The following is a 17,644-nucleotide window of genomic DNA, read 5'->3' as shown; positions in this document are numbered from 1 at the left end:
CCGACCAAAACCCCACTGTGTTCCGGCAAGACGCATATTGGTAGAATTCCTCCGTGACCCCCGCACTACGGCCTGCTCGAACAGTATACCTACTATTTTCTGTACATTGACACTTTTAAAAATTCGTTATATATCTTTTGAATGGAATATCCAATTCTTTTCATTTAAGAAGTATTTTGCTGGTATTGAAACAGTCTATAATAAAACATCATTTAATGGGATAAGGATTAATATATGTGTATGGATAACATGGTTTGATTACTTTCGGCACTTCTATTTACTTTGAAAACGTAAAAAAGTTGTTGTAGTAACATAACTACTGAAGATGGACATATGGTATCGCGGACTTTCTTGTAGATATTGATCCATTCTATAATACCGTAGAACATTTTTTTGTTCTATCTTCAATAGATTCCGCAGCGCACGCGATGACAGAAGTTTTATTGAGGATTTTTTTACACCTTGGGTTACATTATTGCATTTTTGGTAAGGATCTCTAATTTTTTTGAAAATGCAATATAGCCTATGATGCTCAGTAAAGATGCAGCTTTCTAATGGTGAAAGAATTTTTGAAATCGGTCCAGTAGTTTATGCGTGAAAACCATACATACATACATACATACATACTTACAAACTTTTCCTCTTTATAATATTAGTATAGACTAGCAATGCCCTGCGGTTTCACCCGCATAGATAGCGATATCGTGACAGTGAAAAGTCTACTATAGGTCGGACTATAGGTTTAATTTTTAATCACATGAAAATCACCTTCACCCCGTCCCGCACTACGCCTTTTCATTATACCTACTATTTTCTGTAGATTGACACTTTTAAAAATTCGTTATATATCTTTTGAATGGAATATCCAATTTTTTTTATTTAAAAAGTATTTTGCTGGTATTGAAACAGTCTATAATAAAACATCATGATTAATATATGTGTATGGATAACATGGTTTGATTACTGTCGGCACTTCTATTTACTTTGAAAACGTAAAATAAATAACACACGAAAGAGTGATAACCTTGAATTACCATTTATAAGAACTCTATACGGTAAGAGAAACTTAAGATTTGAGGGAGCACAATTGTACAATAGCTTGCCTAAAGTAATTAAAGAATCCTCATCAATTACTATTTTTAAAAATAAGTTAAAGACATACTTAACTAATTTCGATAGCTGATTGTGTTATACTAACTGCAAAATTGTTATTTCTCATATGTGTAAAAGATCATTGTATTGTTCTTGTTTATGTTATGAGATAAATAAAGTTCTTTAAACCAAACTACTGAAGATGGACTTATAGGTATCGCGGACTTTCTTGTACCTAGATATTGATCCATTCTATAATACCGTTTTTGTAAGGTATTAATAATTTCTTTAACCATAGGTGTACATCATAAATCGAATCGTCATATCATCATATATTTTCAAGCACTTCAAAACGATTATAGAACTTACATGAACGCTGAAAGAAAAATTTTTTTACAGCCGAATAATAAATCTAAAAGCAAACCGCTATTATAATCTCAGTAGGTAATATTATTGAAAATCTATTCAACAAAATATTGTGTACCTAATAACCGCGAAACCATTGCAATTCTCAACCACGAATCGGTAAGTATTCTCAATGAATGGGATAAATATCTATTATCTAACGGATAATGCACCTGAGTTATTGTACGCAGGTTCTATTGTGAAATTGCGAAGTCTTTAAATTGCGCATCACTTACCTATAGAATAGGCAATTTTAAGGTGATGAATTAATTTTTCTAACATTTACGGCCCTTTTTAAACCTTCGTAATTTTTATATTATTAAAGTTGTCGTGATGAAAATTCTTGACAAGAAAGTTCAATAGTAACACAATACGTCTACCGTTTTAGAAACATGATTCCATAATATTTTCTCGATAGAAAAAAAATACAAAGTTCTCATTGTTATTTTTTTTTAATCTCTGGCATCTTCAAAATAACAAACGTAAAGTTACGACTTTTTGGATATTAACTATAAAATATACAACCGATACGTCTACCGATTTAGAATTTTGAAATATGCGATGGTTTTGAAATAAACAAGAAATACTTGAAATTAGCGCGCGACCAGCCAATATAGCGAGAGCCGCCCTGTACCTTCCTACCCCGATCGCTGCACGAGTCATTCCCGCTACGGCCGTCACACGGGGAACTTGTGTCGCTCGCGCAATCGTAACAAAGGGTGACAACACGATAAGACAAATGGGGACAATAAAGAAAATAAGAAGAAGAAACATAAAGGTTGGAGGAAAAAGAATGCTTACAATTGGAACAAATTAATGAAGTAAGTTGGTTTTATTTTAAATTTGATGATAATTGTATTATAGACGATGTTTGATATGTACCCCTGTTTTAAGTACATAACGAACGTGTAAGATTTTTTCATTTATAGCATAGATAATCTTTTCAGAAATCCGGAATCCAGAAGGAAAATAAACCCACTGATTGTACACAATGTGAACCCACTCTTTCGTAAGTACCTTTATTCAGTCAAAAATGTATGTTATCAACGCTCTACTGGTTTTATCGCATGATTCCATTTTTAGCAAAAAGCAACAAAGTGCAAAGAAATAAAAAATCATGGTGAACTTAGTGGAAGTATGGTGGACATAATATGGAACAGGAGCTCATTGGAGTAGTATTATATTTAAAAAAAATACGAAAAAATTTCAAGAATTACATTTCTTAGTAGGTGGTAGATAAGTATGTTGTATAAAGAATTTGATGTTGATATTTATTTCATTTATACTTACTACACCAGTGCGGGAAATTGCTTAGTACTAAAACAGGTTTATATTCATATTTACATAGTAATGTGAGTTTTCATTTCGAATAATTTTGTGTAAGTATATTAAATTGAGTTCCTGGGTGATCTGGAAACACAATTGGGCCCGGAAGATGGCGCTGCAGTCACTCCTCCTAATCACATGAACCGATTTGGATGAATATTTGTGTGCACATTTCATTGTTGTGGGATGATTGGTTGATTCGTTTTCACATTAGCTAATATTATGTATTTGTTGTTAGAAAGTAAACTTAATTTAATGTTTATAATACATTATTATTGGTATAAATAAGCCAGTGTTCGTCTCACATTGCTGTACCTGCCTACCTACCCTACCAGGGCCTAACTTTGTTCTGGCTATTTTATTTTGATTATTTGTAATGAATAATTACAATTATAATAGAGTGCAAAAAATAAATACATGCATCAATATATTTTGTGTTTTTTTTTAAACAATTTTTTTATTTAAAAAATATCATTCCGACCGCGGCTTTGCCCGCGTGGAATTAGGTTATATCGTGAATCCTGTTTTTTCCCACAGAAGTGTTCAGTTCGGATAAAAAGTATCCTATGTGTAAATCCAGGCAATTAGCTATATTTTATCAAAATTGAAAGAAGAAAGAAAGAAAGAAAGAAAAACATTTATTTGACAACACAGCGTGACACATCAAAAAGTAGACAATAAAGAAAAGAATACATACAAATAACACAAAAAATTCAACAAGAAAAAAATAAAAAATATTAAAACAAATTGTGCCCGCAGTACCGCCAAAAAGGACCTAGTTCAGCTTGTGCCAGGCATGAGCCTAGCGCTGGTTTTCAACTAGAACCTAGTTTTGACTCACGGATGTGAAGCGACGCAATAATAATAATTAATTAAAAATAATGTGATAAACATAATATTACATACATAATATATATATATGTATATATATTATATATCATATCGTGAAAAAACAAATTGGTAATGTAGTCTTGACGTGATTAAGTAACAACTAACAAAAAAATATACAAATTAACATCCAAAGTTTCGCATCAGTTTTACTGTATTAGTGATATCTTCCACTCTTGACTTTGACTGAGAAGAATTAGGGTTTATAACTTCTTTCAGAAATAGTACCTTTCATTTCTGGGCATGATGTAATATCTACGTCAGCATCAAATTCTATCTAAATGAATTCAGTAGTCCGCGTTATTGAGTACCTACCATTTCATTTTTTCAGAGTAACAATATTTTTTGTTATTTTAAAGATTATTTATAACCTGTATTATTTTGTAATAAAGTAAACATTACGAAATAATAATAATTATTAATAATGTCTAAGTAGTTGTTAAAAAGAAGATTATTTGTTTATAAGCAAGAAAATATAATTAATAAATCAACAATTAAATAAATGTATAACAATATTATAACTGTATGACGACTCCATACATGTTTGTCCCGAGTCGGCCAGCGGCAGCGCGGCGAGTTTGCAAGAATGACTTCGCGCACACCCGCGTTCGCGATAGCGAGCTATTAGACTCCGCCCGCCAAGCAGTGGATTTTTTTTCGTGTATCGTCTTAATGTAATGTAACAATGTTTATAAAGCTACATGTCTGAAAAAAACAATAATAAAAATACATAGGTACCTGTTTAAGTACTAAATTAATATTATTCACTTTCTTCAATTACAATAATCACTCTATCAATACTGTTATAGAAATTAAATTAAATTATTATAACTACCTAAATCTTAGCTTTTTATTCATAGAATTAAATCCTGAGACACGAAAAAAAATTTACGAGCGCGGGAATTTAAAAACCTGAAACAAATCAACGTTCCATATTTAAATCTACATTGACATGTTGATTGCATGAATGAATGCGTTCGTTTAAAAAAAAAAAGCATGATACCATAAACAATTTTACTTTTTATAAAAGTAGGCAGATGATTTGCGGCCAGCCTTTGGCAGGAAGTTCATTGAAATCTCACGGGGATTAAAAAAAATGAAGTGGAATTATTGGAAAATTATAGGGCTATTATGAGATGAGCCGAAAGGCTTTGTTGAATGGCGGATTTGAAGGTAATTATTACGCTTGCTGTCAATACCTGTTGTGGCGAGATTGCGGTCAAATTTGATAGTTATTGAAACTTTGTACAAATCTTTCTTTACTTTATTGAATGATTCTTGTGCTGAGATTACAGAGCACCTACTTACTCTACCTACTTTGATGTTGGTTATTGATGTTTTACACAGATTGAAATATTATGATGTCATGATAATACACATTAATTATAGGTACTGTGATAGAGCCAGCTCTATCCCAATATGTAGATATTATCATAGAGGTGATAGAGGTACCAAGATCGCTTGGAACCTTGAAACAGAAGCTATAGCATTTTATTCGTAAAGAGAAAAGTTTAGTATAAAATATTATTACTTATCTACATAGTAGAGTTTTTACGGTAGATTTATTGATGTTTAATATTTGCATGCTAATCGTGGCGAAACATGAACCTAAGTACAAAACACCTAGTATACATTATTTGTGCAAATAAAGACTTTGTATATAAATGTTATTAATCAAGCATATTATTTCCTAGGATAACAAATTGCAGATCCAAACAGAAAGCATGTAGAAAATGTTCCAACAATATATAGCTATTGTACAGCTACGTAGAAATAGAAACACGATTCGCAATAAACGACTGCGCGGACCGCATCGTATTTGACGAGCAAACACGGGGCACTGTTATTTAACTTAAGTAAATTTCGATGTTCCCGACTCCCTCCCCTCCCCCTTGTTGACTCCTGGGAGTCCTGGGAGTTCTATTTCGCGTTTTGATTTATCCCTTTTAAGTAATTGTCGGTTTTCGGTTTAATTTTGTTAGTGCTTAATATTGTAATGGTTGAATAGAGAGGCCGCGACGGTTTAAAATGTCTATAATAATCTGTTTTATAACCACTAGTTTAAAAAAAGAGTGTTTGCCGAGCACACGTGTCAGAAGTGAAACTTCTTTAGCAAGATTCAAAGATACCAAAATCGTCGCCATACTTACTGTATGACGTGACGGTATTGCCATGACTCGACCTTGAAATTTTACTCTCAACGCTTATAAGAACTCTCACTTTAAAATAACTTATAGGTACCTACTGTCATAACAGAAAAGTCATTGACACCATATCAATATCATCATTACATTGTTGTACTCCAGCGGTTATTCAATACGGTTATCTAATATTTTCAACAATGCATTAAAAAAAAGCGTTAGACAAAGACCTCCATCGCGGATATTGTCTCTAGTCCCTCCCATTGTCTATGGTCACGAATATAGTCTGTGCCGGATGCGACGCATGCGGGCGTAATGGCGGGAATGGAATAATGGTAGCAAGTTGAAAGTTGAAACAATGATGAGCTGTCAGATTGCTGTTCATTCACAAAATGGATACTTGGCCGTCGAGTGCATAAATATAGCATTAGGACACCCTACGATGCGCGCCTTTTTTGTTCAACCCGCTGTATATATATTTAAGTACTATTTTGTAACAATAATATATAAAAACTTTTTTGTAAATTCAGGCTTTCCTCTCTTTTATTAAATGCCTAAAAAACTTTCCATTTAAAAAAGATACCATTGTTTGATAGTAAATGTAATATCTCATAATACATATATACATACTTGTAATATGCCAAAATTAATCATGGTGAATACGATTTTTGAGTTTGTGAAGCCTTAGTACACATAACATTTAAATTAAATCACGCATGTTTGTTTGTTCTTCTCTTCTTTTTATCGATATCACTACATAGCCTAAAACAAAGTCGCTTTCTCTGACCCTATGTCCCTTTGTATGCTTAAATCTTGAAAACTACGCAACGGATTTTGATGTGTTTTTTTTTAATAGATAGAGTGATTCAAGAGGAAGGTAGTATGTAATTTTTAGGTTTTAGACAAAGCGAGCGAAAAGTAAATTATAGTAGAAAATTATTTTATACGATTCTAATTGATTAATTGATTGTTTGCTGCGACGCGACGCAGACGTAAGGAAAAGCGTGATAGGTAGGTATATATGATAAGTATGTCCGTTTGATTTCACATTTTCTTATTTACATTACTTTTTACATTACTTAAATAATATTCTTGTATTATATATGTATACTAGCGGCCCGCCCCGGCTTCGCCCGTGGTACTTACATATGAAAAATAGATGTTGGCCGATTCTCAGACTTACCCGATATGCACAGAAAATTTCATGAGAATCGGTCCACCCGTTTCGGAGGAGTATGCAGACTAACATTGTGACACGAGAATTTTATATATAAGAAGATTTTATAAACAAAAAAGAAACAAAATATCTTACAAATTTCATTTCTTTCTTTTTGCGCCACAAATTGCCCAACGACCAGTCAATCTCGTTCAATAAAACGAAGCAGTTACAGTGTTCTTATTTTTTATTTCCGTTTGTTAACAAGGCTTAAAGACATACTCGACATTTAATTATCTTTTCTGGTGAATAAATCTGTCCATCTCTTTTACTAGAATACTTTAAATTGATAGGATTCGTTATTATGGGCTTTAGTAATTGGAAACAAAGACAAGAGAATGAATAGTTACTGTGGTAGGCCGTAGGGTAGTTAGTGGTAGGGAGTTTGATGTTTCTCTATTGTGGTAGAGCTTCATAATTTTATGCAAATAACTACATATGCCTACTATATAATATTACAAATGCGAAAGTAACTCTGTCTGTCTGTCTGTTACGCTTTCCCGCTTATACCTCTCAACCGATTTTGATGAAATTTGGCACAGACATATAATCTTTAGACCCTGAGAAAGAACATAGTTTGTGTGGTGTTTTGATAAAAGGTAGCCTTTTATCAAAACACCACGCGGGCGAAGCCGCGGGCGGAAGCTAGTTGCAAATAAATATAAGTAACTAGTTAAAAAATTACCTACAATGTAAAAGGAAGAACACGAAAATAGGTGATTGATTTAATTTTTATTAAAGTCCGGTCGCGGAGCAGGAAGAATTTCGTACATTAACCTGTTATTACCTGTCACTGTCACTCCCTTGTAAAAATAATGTGTCTTGCTCGCACAGGTGCAATGAAAAAAAACATTTTCTCCTCCAAATATTTCATGTAAACTGCACTTCATTCAAAAATGTTTGTGACCACTGTCAGTAGGTAAAGAGGTCATTGTACGAAATTCTTTCTGCTCCGCGACCGGACTTTAGATACAATTTTAAGAAAGTAAAAAGTTTAACTTTATAGTCACATTTGTCTTCCCTTCATAAGTGTCCGCTGTGTTGCCAGCGCCGATAATATAATTTGCTAAAAATGTAGATCAAATTCGCGTAATTTGAAACTAATTTCCGATTCCGAATCTAAAATATTAATTAAACACAGTTATGAGGTCGGGTCTGGTATAAATGTTTCTGACAGATTGGAAGGGTTGCCGACTGACCACTACTGGGCTAATTTATGCTAACACATTATGCAATGAGCAATGATTTGCTGTTATTATGGAAACTATTATCCCTTTTTTAGTTGAAAGTAGGTATACAGCATAGTATAATAATTATTATAGATTGCTGTGATATTGTTAGTTATGTTGGTCTTTTAAGTTGTAGTTAAGCTGTGTTTTACTTCTTTTCATATTGCATGATATCTTGTTTATCTGTATAAGTTCATCTAAAAGAATAACTTGTAATAAATGCTTATTTTAATAATTAACTAATTAGATTAGATTCCTACTAATAGGCGTCGAAGTGATTGTCACTTGACAGCAATTATTATTTTACATGCACCATTAGATTGAAACAGGTTGGTCACCGAACCTATCGCCAAATCCCTGTGTGAACTAATTAACAATTAACATTAACAAAGCGTTATAATTACATCACCCTACCGTTGTCTAGCTTCACCGTTTGACATTTGACGTTTGTTTTGGCGCGCATTCAAATCGTAAATGGTGTTGACACCCTCAAAATGGAGATTATTCATGGATGTTTGCGGCCTTTGTTGGGGTAGCGCGGCGTTTATGAAATTTATATTGACACGGCCGAGATTATCGGGTCTTTGTTATGAAGGATTTGAATTTCGGTCGCGCGATGTGGGAAATCGGGCCGCGTGCCGGTGACAGATATTAATAACAGCTACCGCGCTCCGACGGAGGTTGTGAACTTGGTTTTGTTTGATAAATAAAACATTATTTCCCACTATTTGTTGAGCCGGATTATTTTGATTTAGTTAGATAACGCGTCTTAATTCTAATTACAATTCTTTGAAAGATTTTTCAATAAAAATTAGATCACATTTAGCTTTTTCAACGAAACGTTACAAGCTACATAAAACACCAAAATAAACAAGGTATCCAAGTACCAAATTTGTAGAAAAATATTTATTAATCGATTTTACAAGTACGTCGTTGAAATGCCCTTTACACTGTTCCGTACAACAAACATCACATTTCAACTCGCAGGCTTCAAAGGAATGTGTTCACTAATTTGAAGACACCACTCGAAAATTTTCAGACAAGGAAAAATATCCAGAATCAAAGCAACCCCAGATTTCGTGTTGTAAGCGATGCGTGAACAAGATGCCAACATAACGAGCTAACCTGAACGCATCTTATGTGTTGCCAACTTTCAAATATTACATTGAAGGAAGTCCATTTTGATTATGTACTATCAATTTCCGTTCGAATATTTGTTTATATTTTTGGAATAACGTTAATTGGATTAGACATTTTCAGAGCTTAACAATACTTCAAATGTTTTTCTTTTGATATTAATCTCCGACATAGTATTATCTACATAACTACCTTAGTTATAGGTATTATATGAACAAAAAAAGCGTTTCTTAAAATCAGTGAATGGTAAAAGATTAAAAAACAGCATTATAAAATGAAAATAAACATGAAAATTGAACGTAACGCCCCTATTTAGTTAAAAGATTTGTTTCATATCATAATAATGATGTTCCGATGTAGCGAAAATTCCCTAGGGGTTCTTCCCTGTTGCATAATAAGGAGTAAGGACTTATCTACCTACCTACACATTTTACACTGCAAATATTTTAAGTAAGTATATTAGATTCAGGCGCGTTGAGAGTAAAATTTCAAGTTCGCGTTATGGCAAAACCGTCATGACATGAAGTAAGGCGATGATTTTGGGATCTTGGAATCTAGTCGAAGAAGTTTCACATCTGACAAATGTGCTCGGCACACACGCTTTTTTATACTCTAATCTTTTTAATGTATGAATAGCGTTGTGTTAAACGAGATATATGTACTATTTTCTCATAAGTTTTATATTTTGTAATTAAAAACTTACCTATATTAACCAAATGACTTAATTAAAAGATAACAATTAAATTCGTCATTGAAATGATAGTTTATTGTTTCTGCCAATAAAAATGTCATGTCAATTGACATAACAGTGTTGCCAACACTGGTTTCCCAACTTCCGCACCCGCGGCACCCCATACGCTATCTGTGCCCGAGGCGTTTGTGTTCGCCCTTGTAGGCGTTGTGTTATATCGATGTTTTGTATCGCGTAATTGGAGCCGCGGGCGTTATCAAAGCGATTGTAATGTGATTTATGTTGTCTGTCTGTTGCACCCTCGTGGTTGTGACAAATTGTGCGAAAACAAATTAGTTGCGTTGTATCAGGGTGTAGGTGTAGGTGGATTAGATGATGATTAGATGATATACTATTTAGTATAATATTTATAACGTTTCATGTGTTTTGAATGTTAGTGTCGTAATAAATAAATATTTCAGGATATTTTCCACGCACGGTTAAAAGTTATGAATAAAATAAATTGTAAAAAAATGACGCGACCCAGTCCTTTGTTTGAATCTTTATACGTAGTAGGTATATTATTATTAGTCAGTTAGTCTGTGGTTTGAATTTTGAATTACTCCTATAAATTATTGATATTTAATTAAATGACTAAATTTTCATCACAACCTCCTTGCTTCTTTTAATTTTAAATTGAAAGTTATGAAACAACTTTTCTAATAAAATTGCGGCCGTGCATTCGAGAGTTTTCAATTAACGAACATTTTCCATAAACAATTATCTAGAAGGTAATTATTAGATATTCATATACCTATCAACCTCTAAATTAAGATATTCTCGCTAATCCCACCATTGAAAACCAATAATTGTCAGTAGGTAGTAGGTATACAATAGTGTAATTATTATAAACTGCAATTATACCCAACATTTATTAATAGTAGTAGTAATAGTTTATTAATAGTACGGTATAAAAACTTACATAATCCAACTGTTAATGAAACTTCTATTAATAGTAGATAGGTATGTACAATATTGAATATATCGAGCGTATGACAACATAATATCTTATCCACCTGTTATAAAACTAAACCAAACACGCAAATCCAATGACGTCACGCACTCAGAGGTCAAGCTCCCTGATCGATATCACTCACCTGAGTGGGTGTGAGGTGGATGAGTGACGCGAGGTGCTCCCTCTCGGGCGCCGACAGGTACTTCTGCTGCTTAAACCGCCTCTCCAATTCGTAAACCTGCGCAAAATATTATAATGAAAAAACTAATTTTGCTTACGCAAGTTTTAAGGGATATTAAATGGCGCTGAGTTTGGAATATTTTTTCTTTTATAATTGAACGGTAAAGTCCCTTTATGAATTATGATAATTATACACTCATTCATTTGATTATTTGTAAATAATTAAATAAATTTTATTACATACAGGTTCATTTAAGGGCGCAACATGACAAGATACATTGAAATAAAATCTTTTCAGATATCATTCGATAATTGTAATACGTTTTACCTACACTACCAAATGATTTAGATTTTAATGATTCAATGATTTTAAAATGGTAGTTATTATTAGTCTATAATATAGAAATGAATCGCAAAATGTGTTGGTAAGCGCATAACTCGAGAACGGCTGAACCGATTTCGATAATTCTTTTTTTATTATATTCCTTGAAGTACGAGGATGGTTTTTATGCAGAGAAAACGTAAATATGTACCACGGGCGAAGCCGGGGCGGACCGCTAGTATGTAATAATAGTTATTTGACCTAGGTATAAAAAGTGCAAATTTCAGTACTTATGTAGGTATATATTGCAAAAGAATTAATGACGTTATAGTATTGACCCGAAATACAATTAATTTTAAGTAAAGTTAACGCTCGCAATTCGTTGTTAGAAAATCTCTTAACCCATTACTCCACAATCGTAATCGCAAATGATTCCACAACACTACAAACCTACCTAAATGTAGGTAGATATTTTGTAGGTGGCAACACGTCACCCCACTGGAAGCGGGAACGCGGGCAACATTCAGGGAAGAGAATTAATTACACGAAATATAGTATATCTTTGAAGAGGCGTGGCTTGCGGTAGAGGGTGGGGAAATTAAACTGACTTAACGTAATTTGAAGGCAACACTGAATATTATATTACGCGCTTTATATTCTATTGTCTCTGGTTCTCGTTTTAATAATGTAAATTGGTACAAATGCTTGTTATGTATAAATACTAAATAGATACCTACAACGTGAACTTTTGTGGCAAATTGCTTATATAACCTCACTAGATTTCCGCCCGCGGCTTCGCCCGCGTTTTCAAAGAAAAACCCGCATAGTTCCCGGTCCCGTGGGATTTCCGGGATGAAACCTATCCTATGTGTTAATCCAAGTTACTCTCTATATGTGTGCTAAATTTCATTGTAATCGGTTCAGTAGTTTTTGCGTGAAAGAGTAACAAACATCCATACAAACTTTCGCCTTTATAATAGTACTAGCATTCCGCCTGCGGCTTCGCCCGCGTTTTAAAAAAAAAACCCGCATAGTTCCCGTTCCCGTGGGATTTCCGGGATAAAACCTAGCCTATGTCACTCAGAAATGATGTAGCTTTCCAACAGTGAAAGAATTTTTCAAATCTGCCAAGTAGTTTCGGAGCCTATTCAATTCATACAAACAAACAAACAAACAAAAAAATCAAACCTTTCCTCTTTATAATATTTGTATAGATGTATAGATTAAGATACATACTATCTCTATGTATAACCTACATATTTTCTGTTCAAGTTGATACTTGATCATAAATACGAAAATTGAAAGTAAATAATGCATATTTTACATCATTACACTCGATGGATATGACGCAAACTTCCCCTCACATAAAGATGGCTATTAACTGCACGATTATAACCTTATGCGACAATTCGTTACTGTTTTTATAGCCGTGACACGCTCCGTCGCACACATTTGCTGAATTTTCAAAGTATTAGTATATTTAGCACGAATATTACACGAATTTATACATTTTTTTTAACGTAAATTATTCATTTGTTATTAATTTATTAAGTCTAAGTATGAATCTACCAACTATCTATGTTTTAAATCAAAACAATACTAATATTACTGTAAGTAGGTTAATCAATATCGGAATACATAATCCCTTGAAATGCTTACATACATTTTCAGACTAGAATAAACAGAACCTTATCTACTTGTTTATATTTTTGTTAAATATAAGGTTTTTTATAAGTTAAAGTATTCTGTATTCCGTAATCTGTATAAAATTAATTCACGAAGAAATAATAGATATGTAGGTACATAAATTGCTTTCGTTTGGTGGCCTAATAAACAGGTTTCTATATCATTTTTAGGAATTTAAGTCAAAACTAGCGGCGGATTTTGCATGTAACCTAGTATAGATTCATTTAGCTTGAGTGACACCTTTAAAATGTAGCCTACAAACAGGCCCTAACAACCATAAACCCTGTAATACTCTCGTCTTTGCCATTAAAATACACATTCTCACCTGAGCTTGCGTGAACAGCACTCTCCGCTTGCGTCTCTGGGCCAGAGGGAACTGCATGGGCTTCGCGTCCGGCCCCGCGCACGCCGCCAGCCCGCCCATATTGTTCACATGCCCCATGCCCCCGGAGGTGGACGTCATCAGCCTGGAAACTAAAACGGCCGCTCAGGTACGCAAACTTTTTTTGGTAACTATTTTTAGGGGGCTGTGGAAAAGCTAACAAGAGGAAAGTTGACTAAGGTAAGACATATAATCCAAATCTATTTGATTGATTTTATACACTGACAATGTTATCAGCATTCTGTACCTAATTTTATTGTTTCTTTATAGTCTCCACATGAACTACCTACCTACTTCAACCACGCTTAAAAATATTTCAATCAACTTAAGCCATGTTATGTATTATGGCGCAGCAGTCAACCATGATTACATTGAATCGGGCATGTGATAGGAAAAAACTAATAAATTGCTCTATTTACAACCCTATGTAGTAGTAGATAGTACCTACTTACAACTTCTGTCCTATAACGTAAACCAGATTTCATAAAAAGTATGTAATTAATAAATATTAAATATCTATGCATATTGCAAACGCAACGCACAGCCAAAGAATTAATTATGCTCACATTTTAAAACTTTTAGCGAATTTATAAAAAAAATCATTTTAATTAAAGACTTCATCCTAGTAATTGGAAAATGAAAAAATAATTAACACGGTCGGTAGAAATTAATATTGTCGCGTGGCAACATTTAAATGCTCCGCCATTTTTTATAATGACACTAGAGTGTCTTCCCGCTATTTTTCTATTACTATCCTTTTTTAATTCGATGTCATAATAAGTTTTTAATAATGTTGTACTGTATAGAAAATAATACGTAATTTTTAATGTTTATAGCTAACCGATAAAGGTTAACGGCCTTTTAACACAATAATGTAGGCAGGTTGAGCACCTACCTTAGGTACCAACTTTATTAAACGTAAACTTTATTTTATTAAAATAAAATTAATTCGCCGAGTGTATACTAATTGTTGTCACTATATGTAATGCATGATATCATTAAAGTTGAAGGGCAAAAAAGTATTGTTTAGGTACCTACATGAAGCAAAAAGCAAGAAATTCCAGGTATGTGTATTGTATTTTCATCAAGTCTCATCTAATCTACATAATATTGTCTAATCCTAATGTATAAGGGTGCACTCACACACATCAGTCACCGTCAAGTCACCGATGACTGATCGGTGACGGTTTGTGTATGTATCCACAAACACCAGTCACCGTCATGTTGTCCGTCAGTCACGTCGCCGGTTTGACTGAATCATTGAACACATACATCAGGTTAGTCAGTGATTAGACGTGTGTCACGCTAGAGAACATGTAGCAATTGACGGTAGCACGACGCTGACTGAACTGAGACGTGACGGCACCGGGTGAGTGGGGATAAAAGTATGGTACATGTATGGAAAGATTATTTGACGTGCCTGACCGGGGACGTCACTGATAGATTTCGTGCCGGCGACTGTCGTGTGGGAACAGAGTCATACTAGAACTATTGATATATATTTTTTTTTAATCCTGTCCGGTGACGTGCCGTGACGGTGACTGATGTGTGTGAGTGCACCCTAATGCGTACTCTATTGTCCCATAATAAGAATTATAGATATTGCAATTAACACTCAAGTGACTTTTAATTTTTTAAACAATATTTCTTAGAGTTAGAACCAACTTTGTTTCAAGCTCATCTTATAGAAAATAATCTTTGTAACACGTGCATGATATATTATGATACATATATCGGCAAATATAAAATAATATTTAGCACTTTGTCCATTATTTACGTATTATTAATGATTGTAAAACATTACAATATAAGATATTTCGCTAATATATTTTGTTATATGAATAAAAGCTTAATTATAAAGTTCTGCGATATTATTTCCCAGTTAATAATTGTCGTTTGTATAAATTTCAAATATTATTTTGTAAACACAAAGATTATTCTGTTCTGATGGTGATTGGTGATGTTTATTAAATAAGAGGTTTAAATTATAATAATAATTTTCCGATCCGTCCATCCGACGGCTACAAGCCGGAGCTTAACATACACACCGTTGTAAGGAGATGTACAATAATAAATATCTAACTAATAATTAAATTAGTAATGACTGCTGTCGAATTATTGTATCCTTTTGGTAGTTAAATGGTTTTATTTATAATGCAGTATCTACGGTTTGCGATATTATTAACCGTTTGATAGGTAGGTAGTTATTTAGGGAAGTATTATGTTATCATAATCGATTTTTTTGTAAGTTTCATTGATAACTGTACATTCCATTAAGACTATAATATAATGTTGAATAATTAATAAGGTAGTCTAGTAAGCCATTTGGCTTACAGCAGTTCCTAGGGTCCTTAACCAAATAATATCGAAGTAGGTACCTGCCTACCTACTTCTATAGAAACAATTGCAAATGTAGATATTACCATAATTTTTGCACATTCATGAAACGTATATTTAAATGTGATTCTAACAGTCTTAACTAAATATTCATAGAAAACCCAAAACGATCGAATTTGTGAGATATCATAATAATCCGTCATGATCTCACACACTAAATATTTGTTATCTGTGCCGAATCGTTGTAAGGAACGTGAAAATAATAAAATTCCGTTTTACATAATATTTGCTAAACGGATCTAATATTATTTTATTGTAACGTCGAAACGCGCACGGCAGCAATATTCCACACATTATGCTCCGACGGATTCAACTCTCATTCTATTTACACAACACTCAAGCATCGAAAAGGGTCTTTTCAATATCAATAAAATATAACTCCCCATTCTGTCTTACGTCATTGTTCGACCACGGCTGTTTTGGCTGTATAGAATGTTATCTGTGCATCGAACTTTTTACTCTGTGGAACTTTTGTTGAAACGTCAATGAAGCAGCGGACATTTTGTTATCGTTGGCGATCTTTTTTAATGGATATTTAATTGAATTTGTACAGAACGAGGGTGGTTAAATCGTTTAATGATACGTAAACGGATGTTTACAAACATTTAAATTGATATTATGAACACCGGTTTACTCAAAAACGAAAAAAAGGAAATCACAGAATAGTATCAACAAAACTAAATTAAAATAATCCGAAATACCTTCCTAGTTGTACGTCGCTTTCATTGGAAAGACAATAGCTTTTCGTAAATTAAAACTTTGATTCTAGTAAAATAATGCAATATTCCATTATTTTGATTCAAAGAATACTAGCTATTTACTAGCTTGTTTTGTTCGTTATAACGAACTTATCGAGTATACACTCATTACTTGTATTGTGGTCAAATTGTTGAGGTAAATTTAGTTCAATAGGTTGTAAAAGTTCATCTATACTTATTTCTTTTAATCGCATTTCAATTTCATTTTTACAAATATTAATATCTTCATCTTCGAATGCAACATCTAAATAGTAAGAATCCTGATTTGCTATTCCTAATTTTAATAAACCACGTATTATAAAATGCCCAGAACCTTAGCACCTCGAATCAAATTCACACCCTAACCATGATAACTAGTATTCAGTTTATTCGTCTGTCGTCACCTCCAGAGTGGCTCGGACAGTTCGGGTCCAATCTTGTTTTCATAACAAATAGATCTGTAATTGGAATGGGGTCGGACAGGGGTCTGTGCACTGACAACTATATATATTATTTTTGGATATCATCCTAACGTTATATGGTCCGTATTTTAAAGGAAAAGCTGCATAGTTAACATAGTGGATTTGTAAAAGCACCAAGATTTTTGCTTGACAAAAAGCCTATAGGTAGGTCCTTTTTCTAGGTCTAATCCATCTGTGTTGCTCATCAAAATTGTTTCTCTGATTTGTGAAAGCCTATCAGATAGACGGACAAAATTACTGTGCGTGTATGATACCAGTGATCATCTATTTATTTGAAACTAGCTTTCCACCCGCGGCTTCGCCCGCGAAGTCAAAGAAAAACCCGCATATTTCCCGTTC

The 17,644-nt window shown here is 33.4% G+C and overlaps 1 protein-coding gene and 1 long non-coding RNA gene across 2 annotated transcripts in view; one reads left to right on the top strand and one right to left on the bottom strand.

Annotated features, from left to right (window-relative positions):
• LOC149480727 (thyroid transcription factor 1-like) overlaps positions 1–17,644 on the bottom strand; it is a 47,201-nt gene that overhangs the window by 8,175 nt on the left and 21,382 nt on the right. Inside the window, exons 3-4 of the mRNA XM_089706788.1 lie at positions 13,633–13,781; positions 11,262–11,357 (exon numbers count right to left, since the gene is read on the bottom strand). Of these exons, the coding sequence (XP_089562914.1) occupies positions 11,262–11,357; positions 13,633–13,781 (245 nt within the window). The remainder of the gene's footprint in view (positions 1–11,261; positions 11,358–13,632; positions 13,782–17,644) is intronic.
• On the top strand, positions 1,762–3,404 carry LOC149480728 (uncharacterized). Its single transcript, XR_016316993.1, has 3 exons — positions 1,762–2,318; positions 2,445–2,506; positions 2,581–3,404. It is a non-coding gene; the product is annotated as an uncharacterized LOC149480728 (long non-coding RNA).

The sequence above is a fragment of the Colias philodice genome, chromosome 18, assembly GCF_061535455.1.
Source record: "Colias philodice isolate Cphi_HAF_F1 chromosome 18, ilColPhil1 Martin Lab GWU primary, whole genome shotgun sequence".
NCBI lineage: Eukaryota > Metazoa > Arthropoda > Insecta > Lepidoptera > Pieridae > Colias > Colias philodice.
This window is presented reverse-complemented; position numbering and strand designations above follow the sequence as displayed.